We start from the raw sequence: 19,182 nt of genomic DNA on the forward strand, positions 1-19,182 counted from the left end.
AAATTTTGCAGGCTGGTGCATAAATAGGAATAGAATGCAGTAAAACCAGCATTACCTCTTCTTTTTAAAACACCTTGTCTTATGCAAAGAAATAAAGACCTTTGTCTTTGACTTGTCTTACGCAATTCTTTCTTTTTCATTTTCCACCCTAAACATGGACCAAATGCATTGAGATCCATATGTTTTGTCCCCACCCCTGCAATTTCAGTGATTCAGTGATTTTAGTGGCACCTAGTGGTTACTCTATACAAAACATATCTCAATACATCTCAATGGTGCATTTTGCCCTTGTTCAGGGTGGGAAATGAAAAAGAAAGAAGTAATGCAGATTATAGAAAAAAATATAAAACAATCTTTGTATATTCCCACAAGGTGTTAGGGTGCTCTGAATATGAGATCCAATTTTATTTTTCAAACTTGTGAGGTCTGCTGTCCAGTCCCTGATGGAATTTATTTTCTCTTCATAGCTCTTTCTGAGAGTGTTTCTACTTAGGGTATCTCAATAAAAAAAGAGCTTATGTTGAGTAAAAATGGGGCCTAAACAGAGCCCAGCCAAGAACTCCAATAACATTTTGATCAACTTTGAGGGACTGCTATGACCATGCAGGATCATCCAGACTACTCGTGGTGATTTTACTGCATACTATTTATGCACCAGCCTGCAAAATTTGAGCCTCCTACAAATAGTTCTAGAGCAATGAGCTTGTGAACTTTGACAAAAAAAAGAGGCAGAACGAATTTCATTTTTTTTTTAGACGCTCTGGTTGATTTGACGTGGAATGACCCATTTCTAAAGTAACCTTCCCAACACTGCTCACATCTATGGTCTCTCATCTGTTTACAAAGAGGCCGTCTGTACTGATGGCTGTAACACAATTGTGGGGTGTTTGCATGAAAAGCATTAACGTTCATAAACAAGCTCTAATGTGATACTGGTTCTAAGTTGGTTCAGTTCTTGTGCAACAGCCTGTTTGCAGTTCTCACCTACGTAGCCTATGTTTCAGGAGGCAGAGTAGGCTAGAGTAGGCTACCAGCATGGTGTCTTTGACAACAGAATATCATATTCGAAATCAGATCCTTAATTTTAAAACATGAAAGATCCTTAAATTGCTACCTTGAAAACCACGGGCAGGTGCTAGGCCAACTACTTGGTAGGACGAGATTCCAGCCGGATCGTTTTTTGTGTTGCACCTGTGTGTCGACGAAATATGACGTGCTACATTTAGCAGTGCTTTTGCAGTCAGCATCATGAGTAGTTTGCACCAGCTGGCCACTGCTAAGCACACAGTCGTGTAGTTTAGAAGCAGATTAGCCGGCGGTGCTTCTTCGATTGCATCTCGTATTATAAATACGTGAGCTGAGGAGCGTAGTGCGGCTATAGTTGAGTGGTCTCTAACGTTACCTCTCTCTATATGGCTCTGGTCTATACGTGATAGCACTCTAGCAAGAAAGCTAGCGAGTTAGCTTGCCATGTAAACTAGATATTTATTGTTGGGTTGGGTTAAGGTACCTCGAAAGTCAACAACCTACAACGTGTGATGGAGCCTGCGGTGGAGAGGTAATCGAATAAACAAACTCGATTAGTGGGGAATCAACCTCTGCCTTTTAAAAGTTGCAAGCCTAGTACTTGACCAAAAACGACTAATCGCTACTATACATGAAACTGATTTGTATCGGGTGTACTAACTTTACAGTCAAGCTCATGCAATCGTGATTGCCATTGCTGTCCAGGACTGTGCTTTTACGCATGTATTGGCCTGTTGTTGCATACTTTACCTCACTCATGTTGTGGTATTGTTATGTAGATGACGTGACCAAAGATAGCCTTGAGCTGAGCTGTAACAGACCAGAGGGTGGAAGGTAAACAGAAAACGTTGCCTCCCGTTTAGCTGTAGTGATGGATACCTGGACGCCTAATCCCCGAGCCAAACCTTTCATCCCGCGGCACCAACGCAGCCTCTACCTCTCATGGAAATATAAACTCTCCAACAAGAGAGCTATACGACGATTCTGTCAAGTATGCCTGTTATTTTCTATTTTTTAACAGTTTTCACGCAAATGTCGTGTGTTCACGGTTTATCCCCAGCTTTTGATAGACACTGACTGTGGATTAATGTATTTGATGTCCCCTTCATTTGACATCTAACTATCATGTTGTTCTCTTTGTGCATTCTGCTGTGCTCCGTCTATACAGGCTGGTGCAGTGCTATTTTTATTGGTGACGGTCATCGTTAATATAAAACTCATACTGGACACTAGAAGAGTAGCCAATGAGGAAGAGTCTATACAAGAGTACGGTGAGTTGTGTTCAGATGTTACAGATACCTTTCTCTACACTACTCGTTAAGAGGTTTTATTCAAGAATGTACATTAGCTGTTCAAGGAAAAGGTTGTCATCTAATGCTTCATTGAACAACATTTAGTTTTGATTACAGCTCCCATTTGCCATAACATTGCTTTGACAACCTTATGCAACATCACAGCATTTATTTCCATCCAGAGCTGTATTCATGTTTCACAGAGATCTTGTACTGTATGACAGGAAAATCAAACCACTAAAGGCTTCTCCAGAGCACTCTATGGTGACCAGTTTATGGCTGTTTCTCGAAGTCGAAAATCCTCAAGGATTTGGGCTTGGTAGAACTGAACCCTGCCGAGTCAAATCCTTCAAAGACGAGGCAAGGCTTCTTCTTAGCCTTTGGAAAACGGAGCAGCATGGCTTGCCAGTGTATCCCTACACAGCTGACTTATTTGAAAAAAGTTAGGCTATAACAAATAATAATAAATGTTAATAAACATATAATATCATAATAAAACAAAATGGGGAAATAAGCACAACATAAAATTCACAAAACAATGTACAAAATACACACACGCAAAATGAAATGAAAATGGGCTAAATTGTGGACATTGGTGACTCTCCTGGTAATTGAACAGCTTAAGTTACAATATTGTGTTCTTGAACAGTCCTTGACACGGGTCAGGTGTTGCTCTAAGGGCAGAGTAAATATTGAAGCCGTTCAGCAGCTCGGCCAGTTCCCAAAAGAGACTGATCCTCCATCGCTAGTGTAAAAAAAACCTTCACAACCTTCACCGCTCAGCAACATGTCAACGCAGAGGGTTGAGTCATTATGCAAGATCTTTGGAAAGAAAATATGCAACTGTGGAAAAACAAAACAAATATTGTGAGGTTACAAAAGTTTCTTGAAACAATATTGTGAATACATGAATGTGTGCCATAACATAACATAAGACAGTTCAGTGAAGGTTTGGAAGGCAGTTCAAAGACAGTTTTATTTGATAAATGTTTTAGTATCTGAATTTGAACTTCTACATATTGCTCACTAGATGATGTGCTGCCTAATATGGAGACCCCAAGAAGACCGTCCAGTGGCCGCAAGGTTCTTGATATTGAGGTGTACTCCAGCCGCTCAAAGGTCTATGTGGCTGTGGATGGAACCACTGTGAGTGAGCCTACATCGTTTTTTTTAATCGACTCTCTCCAAATTCTCAGCCATACTGTATAGTGTATGTTTTTTTTTCTTCATCAGTTCACTCTTAATTGTACTGTAAATCGAAGCATCTCTTTACCTTCCTTGAGAAAAAAAAAAACAGCTCAGGATTCAAGAAGTTCTCTCACCTTCTTTGACGTTTGGATTATTGATAGAAATTGCCATGTGAAGTGTCTCAGCATGTGCTATTGCATAGTCAACTGTACAGTTCAGAGCTCCATCCTGTCTCTGCTCGTGGTTCAGGTTCTTGAAGATGAGATGCGAGAGCAGGGCAGAGGCATCCATGTGATCGTCCTTAACCAAGCCACGGTAAGGATTCCTCAAAGGTCTCACTTAGGCCGCGTTCAGACTGCAGACGAATCTGATTCAAATCTGATTCCGTCTCATATCCGATTTTTAGGACTGACTGTTCACACTGCCTTTAGCAAGTGTCCAAATCGGATATGGCTCTGTTCAGACTGGGTCATATTAGTAACAGATCTGACAGGTTGCTGTAGCAACGAAAGCAAACATTTCTGCCATCAGGAGGAAATACTTGCTAATTTGGTGTGATTAAACATAGAACAATACAACTAGGTGAGTGTTCATTGAATGCATGTATACGTGTGCACATTTGCGCGACAGAAACCGAAACTAATCAGTGGCAAGCTCCACTTCAAACTGTTGGAAGGCTATTTAATTATTTAACGGCATTTAATAGAACAATGTGGATTCTTGCAACTTCCATAGAAACACAGCAGAGACTGTATAATGCTCTATTTAGCATTGAGTATTGTTAAGTCACGTTTAATATAACATGGTCAAAAGACGTAACATTGCTCCACAACTCGAAATAGGTGGGCGGTCACGCACGTAAAGTCACGTCACGGACAGTCAAATCCGATCTGAGTGTTGGGAGCTGTTCAGACTGAGACGCATCTGTCCATATCCGATACGAATGCGATATGAAACTACCTCCTGGATGTGGTTTGCAACCGTTTTGCAAAAATCGGATTTCATGTGACCTGTCACTGTTCAGACTTCAAAAGTCACATCCGATACAAATCTGAATGGGCTAAAAATCGGATTTTGGCTGGCAGTCTGAACGCAGCCTTTGACACAACAGCTGTTGACAGTCTCAAGCATTGTGGCATATCCCTTTCTAAGATTTGACCTGAAATAATGATGGTTGTTTTGAAACATTGTTCACCAAAAACAATATTGACTTCAACTACATACTGTGCAGTCTGAAACCTTATTAATCCGTGTTAAAGTTACCTCTTTAGACTAATCTTTATCTCTTAGCTTAATCTGCTGAACAGAACTCCATTGTCTTTGTCAGAGGAATGTCCTAAAGAATGGCTGGATTCAACTGCTGTTACTGTTCTATACTCTATTCATTTTTAGAAAATTAGTTTGGAATCCGATGTTCTGTTTGTAGTGCTGTATGTCCAGTATATGTTTCAGATTTGAGAATGTATACAATTGCTGCTACCTTTGTTAGTGAAAAAGACTGAAGGAAGGGAATCACTGCATTAGTGTGTAAGAGTGCTTAATTTGTGTGGTGTATTTTAGCAAACAAATCAAGTTGGTTTGATACTGTAACTTTGTTTCCTTGCAGGGCCACGTCATGGCCAAGCGGGTGTTTGACACGTACTCTCCTCATGAGGATGAAGCCATGGTCCTCTTCCTTAACATGGTGACGCGTGGCAGAGTGCTCATTTTCACCATTAAGGTTTGAGATCAGACTTTTTGCTTTAGCCTCACGCTGTAATTCTCGTGTGCTGTCCTTACTTAAACTAGAACGGTACTCTGTGAAGTACACACCCCGGGAAGACAAATTCTGTATCTTGAAATGCATCCTGTCCGTTGGATCTGCTTCAAAAAAATGTTACAGGTTCTTCCTTGGCCTATCACTCACCTCAAGTTTCATTAAAGTATCAGCTTGGTAGTTTTTCTGTAATCCTGTTCACTGGCCTAGAGACATCTGAACACTATATGTGGATACGTTGGGCCAGGTGCACAACATTGGTATTCTGGCTCTCGCCATACTAAGGTCAATCTTTTACGATTGAACATCAGTCTGGGGAATTTGTACTTCATTTCTACTGCACAAGAGGTGTGATCAACGGCATAGTTCAAATGACTCTGTATGCTTTTGGATAGTCCTTCAACCAATCAGACCAACGATCCAGGTGCACCTTTTGGATAAGCTAATTTGTGATTGGACCCAGAAGATGTAGAAAAGGAAGCAGGAGAGATAGATGTGCAGGTTTCCAGCCTGAGGTGCTGGGCGAAATCCAAATCGCCGGCAGATCATGCCGGGTTTACCCAGCCTGCAACATTGGTATTCTGGTTGAGCAAACACAGAGTAGTTTTGGGTGAAGTATTGTTTTGTGGTATTTTTACAAAGTGTCTGTAATTCTTTGTAATGTAATGTGTAGGATGAAGGAACGTTCCACCTGAAGGAGTCGGCGAAAAACCTGCTGAAAAGCCTGGGCAGCCAGGTGGGCATTGGCCTCAGCTGGAGGGACATGTGGACCCTGGTGGTCAAGAAAGGAGGTAAAGGAACACACACTCGTTTACGGACACAGACAAGCGCGCACTCACAAACATGTACAATAATTTCCTGCATATAAGCCGCATTGTGTATAAGCCGCAGGACAGTGTTTTATGCAAGTTAAAAGAAACAAAACCATATTAACTGCCTCCCTGTATTAACCTCATAGCGGAAGAAATTTAGCAAAATCAGTGTATAAGCCACGGCTAATAGTCGGTACTGTCAAAATGTGTTCAGTGAGTTACTGGTGCAAAATAACAATGAAGATGCATTTTAGAACCTAAGGTTAAAATGTGAATTGAGTTAAGGTGACGTTTTCACAATTAAAAGAACTGGACAAACAAGTGACAAGTGCTGACAAGTACAGTAGCTGAAGGGACTTGGTGCAGTTGGTGTGTTTTTAAGCCTTTCCAAAATTGAAGTGTCTTTGCTGACCTGTGTGCCCTCAGGTCAGGTGTATGGAGAGAAGCACTCCAAATCCCCAGCCCTCTCCACCTGGGGCGACCCAGTGCTGCTGAAGACTGAGGTGCAACTGACTGCATCAGAAGGTACAGTAAGCTGCTCTCTTGCCACACCACCTGGAATAGAATAGAATAGAATAGAAACCTTAACTGCCACACAACAATGTTAGTGGTATTTTTGTAGCTCAGTTCAGGAGGGGCGGGATTAGTAGAAGGAGGGGATACAATAAATCAATCAATAAATGAATAATAAGTAGAGTGACAAATCTTCAGGAGTATAATTACTGAAGGGTAGAAGCTGTTGTCGACGCGCGTGGTTCCAGTCTACAGAGATCTGTAGCGTCTTCCAGAGGGCAGAAGTTGGAAGAGATCATGGCTCCGGTGGGAGGCGTCCCTGACGATCTTGGTTGCTCGGTTCAAGCTGTGTCAGACTACATCCCACATACAGTATGTCAGGGATAGATCTGGCCTTGTAGACCTAGTAGGACTCTAGTACCTGGTGTGGACTACTGTGTCCTCTGCCTTTTCATTAGATCACAACATTGTTAAAAAGTATTGCAGTTTATGTCTCACAGTGGTCAGTTCTGAAAATGTTGTTGTATTGTTTGCCTGTTTTTTGTATTTTCATTGTATTTTCTTGTGTCTTCTTTGATTGTGCTGTTTTTCCTTACTATGTAAAGTGATCTTGAGTTTGAGAAAGGCACTACAGGTATATAAAAGAAACGCACCATTTTATTCTAAAATGTTGAAACTCTCCTTGCTCTGTCCCTGTTAGAGGCTGAGTGCCACTGGGCAGACACGGAGCTGAACCGCAGGCGCAAGCTCTTCTGCAGTAAGGTGGAGGGCTACGGGAGCATCTGCAGCTGCAAGGACCCGGCGCCCATCGAGTTCAACCCTGATCCAGTAAGACAGCAGCGTGCAGTCACAGCATGTCATGTGTGCTATGTACTGCAGTGAACTTACAGCAGACCAGAACACATCAATGCTGATTGTTTAATTGGGTGATTGCAGGATAACATTCATGTTTTTTTTTTTTTTTTTTTTTGCCTTCTCAGTTGCCTGTCAGTAATGTCCACCATGTCCCGGTGGCAGTGATAGCAGGGAACAGGCCAAACTATCTTTACAGGTTGGTTGTTATTTTAAATGGCAATCCTCTCTTACTTTAGCCTCCTATGGTCATTGGATTATTTGGTCAAAGATTATTTTCTGTTTTGTTTCTGTTCTGAGATAAAAAAAAAATAAAATAAAAAAAAAGGCATGCATATCTGCTGTCAACTTTTCCCACCAATTCCCATTTTGCAGGATGCTGCGTTCACTGTTGTCTTCCCATGGAGTCAACCCTCAGATGATCACGGTCTTCATAGATGGCTACTATGAGGTATGGGTGTGTGCTCCTCACTCAGCATTGACTACTGAGCAAATCTACCGTATCACCCAGCGATACAGCTCCCTCTGTGGCCAGTGTGTTTTTATGAAGATGCTTTCACAAATGCTGGCAACTTGACTCCAGAATTAACATAGTCGAAAGATGTCCAGTCCTTATGGCTGTTATACCACGGTGATGAGACTCTAAAGTTTGAAAAGATGATATAACCTTCTTTTACGTGTGTTTCTATAGGAGCCTATGGATGTGGTGGAGCTCTTTGGCCTGAAAGGGGTCCAGCACACGCCTATTAGCATCAAGAATGCACGGGTGTCACAGGTAAGGTCAACGCAACCAATGGAAAGAAATAGCTGCTGCTTCTCGACTTCACTGCGAGATATTCCTATGTAGTAATTGCTCACTTTTTTTTCTTCTTTTTTTGCATTATAAGCTGATATAATATATGAATCAATCCTGTTTGTAGTTATTTTCTCTAGACATTCATATGTACTCCTGTGTGTTGAGGGTTGAATCTCATGCACTTTTTTTTTCTCTGTCGTGCAGCACTACAAGGCCAGCCTGACTGCTACTTTCAACCTGCACCCTGTGAGTGTCTTTGCTCCACATCTGTTCTTCATAATATAATTCCTAATGCCGTTTCAGTCCCCTCTAACCAGTCAACTCTCTTCAGTCAAGGGAAATTGAAGTTATTCAACCACTTATAAATGCAGAACATTGTTTATTTTGAGTGTTTTTTTTTTCTGTCAGGCCTCTTACTGCATCATATTTCTAGTGATGAGATCAGGGAGGATTTTGGAAGAGCTTCGTCAATGACAAATATTTTCAATGTTAAAAATGTAGAGTAATCTAAAAGTCACTGTAGAAATGTTTTTCTATCTGCTTGTAGAAAGCCCGTAAAGCTCATTTTAATGTTAATTTTTGATTTTAGGATGCTGAATTTGCCATTGTGCTGGAAGAGGACCTGGACATTTCGATAGATTTTTTCAGGTAAGGAGCTGTCCATCCTGGTCTTTTTTGTAGTAGAGAAAATCAGTCACTAGGGGGCAGTAAGACCTTTTGATACAATGTAAATGGAAACATTCCAGCTCATTGAATGTACATGTGCAGGACTGGTGGTTTGCTCACTGCTTATGGTGTTTAACCTTTCACCAGAGGTCAGTCCCTGGAGAGCATACTGCAACGCCTTGACATCTCTCTGGAGGTTTAAGCGTTTCCCTGCCTTTTCCTACAATTCTAAAAATAGATTTCCCCTGGTTACATATGTGTGAAATAAAAGTTAGTATGCTAAAGTAGACACACGCACTGCCAGTCTATAAAAAAAATCTTTCTCTCTGGGAACTGAATAAATGTTTCTGGTTTTGCTCAAGCCTTAGCCTATTTTGTCAGACTTTGTGCTGAAGGTCCTGAATTTTTAATGACTGTAACTTGCTCTAGCTATATTTATGATGTCCTCCTTGTCAAGAAGTCTTAGCAGCCACTTTGTGTGCACTGTGCAGCAGTAGTCATTACCCTCACCCAAAATGACACTGTAATGATAGCATTTTAAGCCCACCTCAACAAAGCCTCTTTGGGAAATCATATTCAGTAGATGAGAGAGTATCATATTGGTATTTAGAGAAAACCACAGAAATTACATCAATAACACCATTCAGATGTGAGCAGTAATCTCAGTTGATATTATTAATCTATTACAAATTAAAAATAAGAAATTCATAGTTATTAGTTATTCTAATTTGTAATAGTAGATATAAGACAGCAGTTGCATCATGGATTCATGAAAAAGATGGAAAATTGTAATTTCTCAAACCATGGATAAAAATCGAATAGACCGGCAGATTTGATATACTTTATTTGCTAAATGTCTGGAATCTTTACATTTCTTCAAATGAGTGTCAGGAACAAAGAAGAGATAAACAGCCCATATGCAACCTCCCTCAGACATTAGGTGCGCAGTATTGTTCCTGTATGTGTAATCTAATTTTTCTCCCTCTCCCCTTCTCTTTCTCCAGCTTCCTCAGCCAGACCATTCATCTGCTGAGAGAGGATGACAGTCTCTATTGCGTCTCCGCTTGGAACGACCAGGTCAGTCTTGGCAAAGCACTGCTTCCGTTGTTTACATACTACATACATGGCAACTGGTTTTCTGCTTTTCCAGTATTACACCATTGGTGGGTGTCATCACAGTACAGTCATACCATACAGATCAACGCATCTGTAAGTGGGTAAGATGTAGGGTGGTCCTTATATGGGGTAAAAAAAAAAAATGGGGAAATGTTCAACTCTCACCCCCTAAATGTGTTCGTATATCAATAAAAACACACGGTGCAAAATTTTAAATCATTCCTACAATATCTAGAGGTTGCTCAAGGCCTTTGAATATTTCAATCAGAAAACTTGGTTATATCCATCATAGCAGCCAGCTCAGGGCTAACAATGCTCTTTCAGGCTGTTTTTGTAGTTTTGAAAGTAGAAGGTCCATCCTGCAGATTGTTCACAGCATATTTCACAGAATAACATTCATCATCACTCATCAGTACTATCTTCAGAAGCAGTCAATGCTAGTATTTAATTCATCAATTGCTCCTCTTGTTGTGCTTGTTGTAGCCTGTTGTGTTTTACATTTTTCTTTTGCATTAAGTGCAAACTATGCAAGTATCAACTATGCCCATACACCCACAATGTCCTTTTTCTCTCTGGTCTCTGGTTTCTTCTGGATTCTTCTTTCTCCCTAAGTCTGCGGAGCAGTGAGGGACTAGGTGGCACTTCAGCCGTGGATGGGAGAGCTGTGCTCAACCACTGCCCCCGCCCAGTTTTTTGCTACTGTCGGGGATCGAACCGGCAACTCTCCGGTTACAAGCCCGAAACCCTAACCATTAGGCCGCCGTTGCCCCTAATGTTGCATGTTAAGAATGAATGAATCTCAATGTGCAATATCAAACAGGTCTCCTAACTCGTCTATGAGGGCCTTTACATTGGACTGCTGAGTCTTGTTTTTTTGCTACTTTTCCTGTTTTTCTCTTGCCACTTCAGTTTCTGCGATTTGTCATATTTGTCAAGTGTTTCCAGTTGCTTTATGGCATATCCCATAATACGCAAATGTGTTAAACTTTAAAGGTCTTGAGCAACCTCTAAATATTGATTAATTTTGATAAAATTTTGCCCATTTGTTTTTTTTATATATTCAAACATATTGGTGGGGTGAGAGCATGACATTTTAAAAGTTGAAAAATAAGGACCACCCTAGTAAGATGGCAATAGGAGTCCACATGCTCCCTTCTGTGTACTCTGGCTGAGGAAAAGAAAAATGGTAACCACAACTCTATCTCTCTGTTAGTCTTTTTATTTGGTAAAACAGCTGCAGCCTCTAGCCTCGGCCTATTCCTTTGAAGTATTTCAAGAGTTGGTATTGATTTAACACTCCACAAGTTAACTTACTATGAAACGATAATGAACCTGTAGCTCCAAGTACATTTGTTTTTTCCCCTCCTAAATGTACAGTGACAAATCTGTTGATCAAAATACTTTCTACATTGTTTGTCAGTTTATTCTCAAAATCAGTGTTCTATACATAGTTCAATTTATTTGCTTTAATTTCTAATCGTTTCGACGCTCTTTACTTGTGACTGTGGGCAGCAAGGCCCGAGTCCATGAGTGAAACCGGCTGCTTTAGTGCGTGTGCTTATAAGCTTGCTCTTTCCACCTGAGCTTCCTCACCTGTGGCAGAATTGCGTCAGGCTAAGCTCTGTGTCCATATAGGGCGTGTGAGGAGTCAGAGGAGAGGTTTGGTGTCAGCCTGCAAGGCCCGTGAGGACCCAACAGAAAGGGTCTGTCACGGCTCCTGTCGGGATGGACTTACTGGCCACCAGTGTCTCGTCCGTGTCCGTGAGGGGATCGGGTGTGGCAGGAAAGGATCCCTGTCCACTTAAGGATATGATCACACTGTCATAGCATTCTGGAACATGTTTTGAGCACACAGCAAAAGATGAGATATGTAATAGTTAGATTATAGATTAAAGATTATACCTTATATATATATTTGTGTGTGTGTGTGTATATATCAATAAGGTAGTTAAGGCAAGATAAGTATTTGAACAAAGATGAATCCGTATTAAGAAACTATATGTGACCTTTGCCTTCTCCTTATGCACATGTATGAGGGTCTGTTGTCACTGGAGAGTGTTGCTCTTAGGGCAGCAGGACTGTGTGTCCATTGGAGGGGTGGGATTGTGTGACGGTAACGTATATCTGTGGCCGCCCGCAGGGCTACGAGCACACGTCAGAAGACCCGGCGCTGCTGTACCGGGTGGAGAGCATGCCTGGCCTGGGCTGGGTGCTGAAGAAGAGCCTCTACAAGGATGAGCTGGAGCCCAAGTGGCCAACACCAGAGAAGGTACCGGAGCAAGCCGCAGCCGTCCCTCAGAGAAATGATACTACAAGCCTCTCTTTCCTCTGGCCATCGCAGTTTGTTACGCAAGCACAGGAAAATCTAGCCAAATGTCATACATTGCACATTAAACATGTAAATTGCTCACACATTCATTGCATTTAGCTCTGTCATTTTGCTTGATATTGTTTTCATTATATATCACATCAGAGTTTAAACTTTGAGTTATTGGAGTGCTGTTAATTTGTCAAAATGAAAATTGTTAATTAAAGTATGACAAATATGCCAGGGTTTGATAAATTAGAACAATTTGTCTTGGTGAGAAGCAGCTTCAGCACCACACCCTGTTTGAGCTGTATCTGGTGGTAATGTGTAATAGTATTTGGTTTGCTTACTTGGAGAGTAATTACAGTTTTGCTTACGTTTCCTTGTCAATGAGAGATACTTGCGTTTGTATGTGCACTCTTAAAACAAATGTGTTGTCCCTCTCTGGACACAAAGATGTGTTAAAAATAATGCAAGTTGTGTTGCCTTTAACACAAGTTCTGTCGTATAGCAAAAGCAATGTGTTGGAAACCGCACAAACTGTGTTTTCCCTATCTGTGCACAGCAATGTAGCGGTGTGAATAAGCGGTGTGTTAAAAACAATGCGAGTTGGTTTCAACTCGTATTAGGAGTGTGTCTGTCTGCACATCCATGCTTATATTTCTGTATGTATATGCATATGTATGTGTTATTTGTATGCCATGTGTATATATGTGTGTGTGTGTGTGTGTGTATGTGTGTGTGTTTCTGTATTGTTAATGTCGTATGGGGTGTGTGATTCTGCATTGCTAACGTGTGTGTGTGTGTGTGTGTGTGTGTGTGTGTGTGTGTGGTGCAGCTGTGGGACTGGGACATGTGGATGCGTATGCCGGAGCAGAGGAAGGGGAGAGAGTGTGTGATTCCAGATGTGTCGCGCTCTTACCACTTCGGCATCATTGGCCTCAACATGAATGGATACTTCCATGTCAGTACAGCTCCCTCCCCATCATTCACATTTCATGTATTATGTAGAGTGTATTGAGACAGCCCAAACTCCAGAGCTGTGCTTCTAGTTTTCATGCTGGTTTAACTTCTTTGTAAATCCAGCTTGAAGGACATTGATTAATATCTACCATATGTACTGTATGGATTAGGCACTAAAAATGGTAAATATATATTTTCAAATAACCATCATAACAAACAACGAACGAACAAAATGTTTGTTCTTCAAATGACTAACTCTGCTCTTTTCATCGTTTGTGTAGGAAGTGTATTTTAAGAAGCACAAGTTCAACACCGTGCCAAATGTTCAGCTGAAGAATGTGGATGGGTTTGTATGAATTCCATCTGTTCTACTAGTCCACACAAATATAGTTAACTTTTGCTCATTTGAAGTTCAACACTAAAGCCAGACATACAGCAGAACTGCAAACAGTCATGATGCAATCCTTTTATGCAAGTCTGATCCTGTGTTCTCGTGCACTCATGAAAGTCATTTCCACTCGATAATATCATTCGCTATAAAAGTGTGTGTTTTAATGTCCCCCCCTCCCCCCCCAGCCTGAAGAAGGACGCCTATGAGCTGGAGATTCAAAACCTGTTAAGGTAAGCAGTTTGAAAGTTCAAGAGCACTCTGTACGGGAAATATGCCTGTGAGCCCAGTGAAAGGATATATGCAAAACAAAGAGTGTGATAAAAAACAAGAACAGGTGGACGTGAAGAGTAATAAAAGGATGGCGCTGTGAATGTGGAAGTGGACAGGAGAGTTGCTAAGGGTAGCAGGGAGCGAGCACAGGCCCAGTAAGTTCCACTGTGTGCTTTATAGGCATGTAAAACTCTGCAGTGGGTAAACTGGGAGCTTTAGTGAGGCCAACTAAGTGCTGAGCTCAGTGGACACCCAATGAAGCTGTGTTCGGTAGAGCAGTAGAGTTCAGTTTCGAAGACACAGCAGAGTATACAGTACAATGCATAAGGTGTGTGTGTGTGTGTGTGTGTGTGTGTGTGTGTGTGTGTGTGTGTGTGTGTGTGTGTGTGTGTGTGTGTGTGTGTGTGTGTGTGTGTGTGTGTGTGTGTGTGTGTGTGTGTGTGTGTCTGTGTCTGTGTGTGTGTCTGTGTGTCTGTGTGTCTGTGTGTCTGTGTGTCTGTGTGTCTGTGTGTCTGTGTGTCTGTCTGTGTCTGTGTCTGTGTCTGTGTCTGTGTGTGTGTCTGTGTCTGTGTGTGTGTCTGTGTGTGTGTGACCTCTAGGGACGCTGAGATCCTGGACCACACTAAGAACCCATGCGAGGACTCCTTCATCCCTGATACTGAGGGGAAGACGTACGTCATGTTCATCAAGATGGAACAGGAGACCGACACCAACACTTGGACTGAGTTGGCAAAGGTGGGACATTAGTGTGTGTCCGTAGTGAACAGCAAAGAGATGGGGCATGAGCATGAGAACGTATGTACTGTATGTATGTGGTGCATGTATGGAGAGCCAATCCACCTTATTCCTTAACCCGGAAATATGTATCGTTGCGATGGTTACGATACTGTTTTCAACTTCCGTTCATTCTGTTAACATGTGCGTTCTCCGTAGCTAACTAGGTTATGCCTCAACTTAGATTTCTTTCGAAATGTTGACAATTCTGCGCTCAGCATGTATATACTACATCATATATAACCGATATAAAATAGAAGAGTTTACTTTTATATGCTTTATGATATGTTAAGCACCGTCAACCGTCACGTTAAAATAGATACAATGCAGCTTCGCCAGAAATAGAAAACCGTTTTCGGTGTCATGACGACCCCCATTGTTGGCTGCGGAATATCGTGGATAGCCTGGCTATCTTTTAAGGTTGAACGTTAGTACCATAATTTCCCGACTATTAGCCGCGGCTTATACATTGATTTTGCAAAATTTCTTCAGCTATGAGGTTAATACAGGGGGGCAGTTAATATGGTGTTAATATGGTTTTGTTTCTTTTAACTTGCATAAAACACTGTCCTGCGGCTTATACACAATGCGGCTTATATGTGGGAAATTACTGTGTGGGGAGTCTGCGCTCTATTTCTACTGCACAAGTGGCTTGATCAATGGGCATCGTTCAAATGACTGGGTACGCTTGGACAGTCCGTCAACCCATCAGACCAGTGATCCGGTGCGTCTTTTGGATAAGCTAGTTTGTGATTGGACCCAAAGGTTGTGGACAGGAAACAAGGGAGATGGATGTGCAGATGTGTTTCCAGCCTGAGTTGCCGGGCGAAATACAAATTCGCTGGCAGGTCAGGCAGGGTTCGACACATGTGGCTGAAGTAACGGAAGTTTAGACCGAATCAGTTATTGTTATTGACAACCAGATATTTGCCTTTCAAAAGCCGTAGGACAGGACCATAACTTAAAAGATTCACAGAAATATTGGAACGTCATTAAATACACCCCATTAACACCCTTTGCGCTTAGCATAGTTTTATTATGGGTAGTGCAGATGCTACCATTAATGATCCCTTGCTGGACTGTAAAACTTTAGTCTGTGTGTGTGTGTGTGTGTGTGTGTGTGTGTGTGTGTGTGTGTGTGTGTGTGTGTGTGTGTGTGTGTGTGTGTGTGTGTGTGTGTGTGTGTGTGTGTGTGTGTGTGTGTGTGTGTGTGTGTGTGTGTGTGTGTGTGTGTGTGTGTGTGTGTGTGTGTGTGTGTGTGTGTGTGTGTGTGTGTGTGTGTCCTCCTGTAGTGTCTACACGTGTGGGACCTGGACATGCGGGGCAATCACAGAGGCCTGTGGCGCCACTTCAGGAAGAGGAACCAGGTGCTGGTGGTGGCCGCTCCCTTCTCCCCGTACTCGTGAGTACTCACTCCCCAACTCGGTTATTAAGTGTTGATATGATAATGGGATAATAAATCTCTTTCCGGGTCCAACGGCTTTCAGACTCACATGTTTTTCTCCATAGACAGTAAAATAATCTCTTTATTTTCTGCTATTCTGAGAAGCCTTTAAGAAAAATGTCATCTTACTACTGACTTGTTGCCTCAGCCTAATCAAATCCTACTTTTGGCGGAAACCTGGATGTTACCCTTGAATATATCAGCTGGCTGCACAGCTACAGTAATTACTTCGTTAAAAGTTTAGCCATTTTGATTTGCAATCGCTAAAACGGAGGTGACGATGACAAAGTTTACAAGTTGCAAAAACCGTCAGCTCACCACCCCATGGGCATTAGCCGTGCACCCTGCCCTGTGTGCCATTATGGTCCAGTTGGGTTGGTGCACCTCCATGGTCCAGTTCAGTGGGTCCCAACCTGGGGTTCCGGGGACCCCAATAGGGGCCCCTAGAGATCGCAGGGAGTCCGCACAGTGTTGCCTGGGCTGAGGTTGTGAGATTACCAACATTATATTTGCACACATTAAATGTTTAAAATCCAAATAACACACTCAGTTGGATGATCAAAACTCTGTATAATCCAAATTAAAACATTTTTGTTCCACATATTCTTGTAGCTATTTATTACCTCTGACCTCTGAACTTGCATAAGCAACCTTCAGGTCGGGTTAGGCTACACATTGGTAATTCATCCCCGGACCCCAATTGTTGAATAAAACAATGTCTTTATGTGTGTATGTCTATGTGGATGGGAGTTTGGGTAGGGGACCCTGGCTTGTCTTAGACACAGGCCAGAGGGCCTTCAAGGAAAAAAAGGTTGGGAAACACTAGTCCAGTTGGGTTGGTGTGTTTCTGACCCTAAAAATGACCTTACTGCACTGTAACTGACCCTAGGCAGATGGGTTGGACCCTTGAGTTGTGGATCTGCCCGAGGTTTCTTCCTATATGTATCCCCAATTCAAGGGAGTTTTTCCTCGCCCCTGTCACTCATGGGTTCACTCTGAATGTTTAACACTCTGGAAAGCGCCATGAGACACTTATATGTGTAATGTGTTGGTGCTCTATAAGTGAAATCAAATTGAAATTGAAATAAAAAATTGAAATTGAAATGTGTGCCTCCATCTGCCCTGTGTGCCATGCTCCAATTGGGCTGGTGTGCCTCCGTGTTCCTGATCCCTCTGCTCCTTCGCTCCAGGTCCAAGAAGCCCCCCCAGCTCACTCCCATCCACCTAGAGCCTCCACCCAAAGAGGAGGGGGCCCCCGTGGAGCAGGTGTAGCCGCCCGCCCTGCTGCCTTATCACTCTCCGTCCGGCCTTACAGCACCACCACCACCACCACCCCCCACGGTCCCCACTCACCGCCGGTAGGCCTCCCCTGAGGAGCCCAGGCAGCTGTTGGGGAGGGGTGGCCAGGGAATGGGAGGTCGGTCTCCACCATGCCTGCTTGTGGGGACACTGGACTGAAAGAGCCCCTGACATATAATGGCCCCAAGGAGAAGGCCAGTGTTTGTGTGTGTGTGTGTGTGTGTGTGTGTGTGTGTGTGTGTTGAGGTGCATGTTGTATGCCCCAGCAGTTGAATCAATGAATGGAGTGTGTGTGCTGATATCTGTCAAACATAGGCATCTAAGGGACTGACTGAAAACACTACTGAGAGCTTTTCATCCTGTAAATGCATTTTAACTTAAGTCTATTTATTTTGCCAATACTGGACTAAGCAGTGGTTTATTTTATTTAATCCACTTTTATACAAAAAAGAGAAGAAAAGCCTAACATTGCTTAAAGTTGTATGTACATACATATATTTTTGGAGATAAAAAATTGAGTGCATTATTTTACAACATTAACTGAAAACCGTGTGTAAGGTACCTGAAATGTATTGCAATCCTCAGATGAAAATCATTAAGATGATGGTTGCGTCACGCTTCAAAATACTAATTAAAATCAAATGAAGGGATTAGGAAGCAATGCTAAATGCAAGAGTTACTCATTTCGATGTCATATCAGTATTCCTGCTGCAGACTATTAAGCAATAGTGCACTGTATCTCAAATCTCTAAGCCCTTTTAAATAAGTTCTTTAGTTCTGTCAAATGTTTCACTTGAGGGCAGCCAAACAAACTAACACTTGAAAATCACGTTTTATTATTGTTTGTTTGTTTGTTTGTTTGTTTTTCTTGCATAAAACTCTATAGTTTGGCCCGGGAAACTATTTTGCTGTATGATTTTGATTTCTAGAATGTTCAGGCAGGATGCTGGTATGTTCATCAGACTCCCCGCTGTTCCCGTTGTGTCTTTTTCATCATTTCACTCCTAGTTTTATTACCTGTGGCGCCAGATGGCGGGATGTGTTTGAAGTCTTGTGCTCTGGAGTGCTTCGTTTTGCATTTGCTGTGTTGTGGGTTTTATAAAGCGCGCAGCAGAGAATGGTCCTAAATGATGAACAATCTTTCTAGTGTTAACAGTAGTGTTTCTAAGGCGCTGCTGATCACGGTCACAAGGTACCTCGACCTTCTGCAGTATGGATAATGTTCAGTGTTAGCAGTGTGTGAAAGATCATTTGAATGACTATTGCTGAGATTGTTCTATACCGGTAGTCTCCTGTAGGTGGACACTTATTATTATAGATTTTCTTTAACACGTTGCAGTAAAATGTGCTTTTCTTTGCAATGGCAAGAACAGCATTTGACATCAATATTGATGTATGCCACTTATACGACTTGTGGTATCACATGTGGGTGAAATCACTAAAAGAAATAGTGTGGGCCCAACTCCTGCTGGTCTCGATCGCCCAGCTGTGTCCAAACATTTCAGCGGCTGACTTGTTTTTAGGAATGTACAGAATGGCTGGGGATGTGATGCCTGGAGGGACACCCTTGTCTTTTTACAGATACTAGGCTCTTCTTTGTAATACCTTTTTTTTTGTTGTTGATCTCCTTTTGAAAGTCTTCACTGAATAAATGATATTGTTTATAATAGACCTCGCCTTTGGGTTTTTTTCCCTCTCCTCCGTCACGGTTGGCCT

General features: G+C 42.1%; 1 protein-coding gene across 3 annotated transcripts; it reads left to right on the plus strand.

The window, feature by feature from the left end:
- The first annotated feature begins 1,241 nt into the window (after window positions 1-1,241).
- On the plus strand, window positions 1,242-19,133 carry pomgnt1 (protein O-linked mannose N-acetylglucosaminyltransferase 1 (beta 1,2-)). Of its 3 annotated transcripts, none has more exons than XM_062555776.1 (22): window positions 1,242-1,558; window positions 1,806-2,017; window positions 2,195-2,297; window positions 3,349-3,464; window positions 3,756-3,821; window positions 5,113-5,226; window positions 5,936-6,053; window positions 6,501-6,599; window positions 7,288-7,415; window positions 7,568-7,638; window positions 7,815-7,890; window positions 8,131-8,214; window positions 8,440-8,481; window positions 8,825-8,883; window positions 9,906-9,978; window positions 12,158-12,286; window positions 13,164-13,289; window positions 13,570-13,634; window positions 13,865-13,909; window positions 14,549-14,684; window positions 16,016-16,125; window positions 17,358-19,133. In XM_062555776.1, exons 2-22 carry the CDS (start codon window positions 1,898-1,900, stop codon window positions 17,437-17,439), a joined length of 1,962 nt encoding a protein of 653 aa, XP_062411760.1. In that variant the 5' UTR covers window positions 1,242-1,558; window positions 1,806-1,897; the 3' UTR covers window positions 17,440-19,133. The 3 variants fall into 3 exon arrangements, with proteins under 3 accessions (XP_062411760.1, XP_062411763.1, XP_062411761.1); XM_062555779.1 differs by having other exon boundaries at window positions 1,890-2,017; XM_062555777.1 differs by lacking the exon at window positions 1,242-1,558 and having other exon boundaries at window positions 1,565-2,017.
- The last annotated feature ends 49 nt before the right edge of the window (window positions 19,134-19,182 follow it).

This window comes from Sardina pilchardus, chromosome 15 (genome assembly GCF_963854185.1).
Source record: "Sardina pilchardus chromosome 15, fSarPil1.1, whole genome shotgun sequence".
Classification (NCBI taxonomy): Eukaryota; Metazoa; Chordata; class Actinopteri; order Clupeiformes; family Clupeidae; genus Sardina; species Sardina pilchardus.

Coding starts and splice junctions, on each gene's coding strand:
- pomgnt1 (XM_062555776.1), top strand. CDS start 1,898: ATGGATACCTGGACGCCTAATCCCCGAGCCAAACCTTTCATCCCGCGG. Junction 3,822..5,112: donor TCGTCCTTAACCAAGCCACG/GTAAGGATTCCT, acceptor GTTTCCTTGCAG/GGCCACGTCATGGCCAAGCG. Junction 5,227..5,935: donor TGCTCATTTTCACCATTAAG/GTTTGAGATCAG, acceptor TGTAATGTGTAG/GATGAAGGAACGTTCCACCT.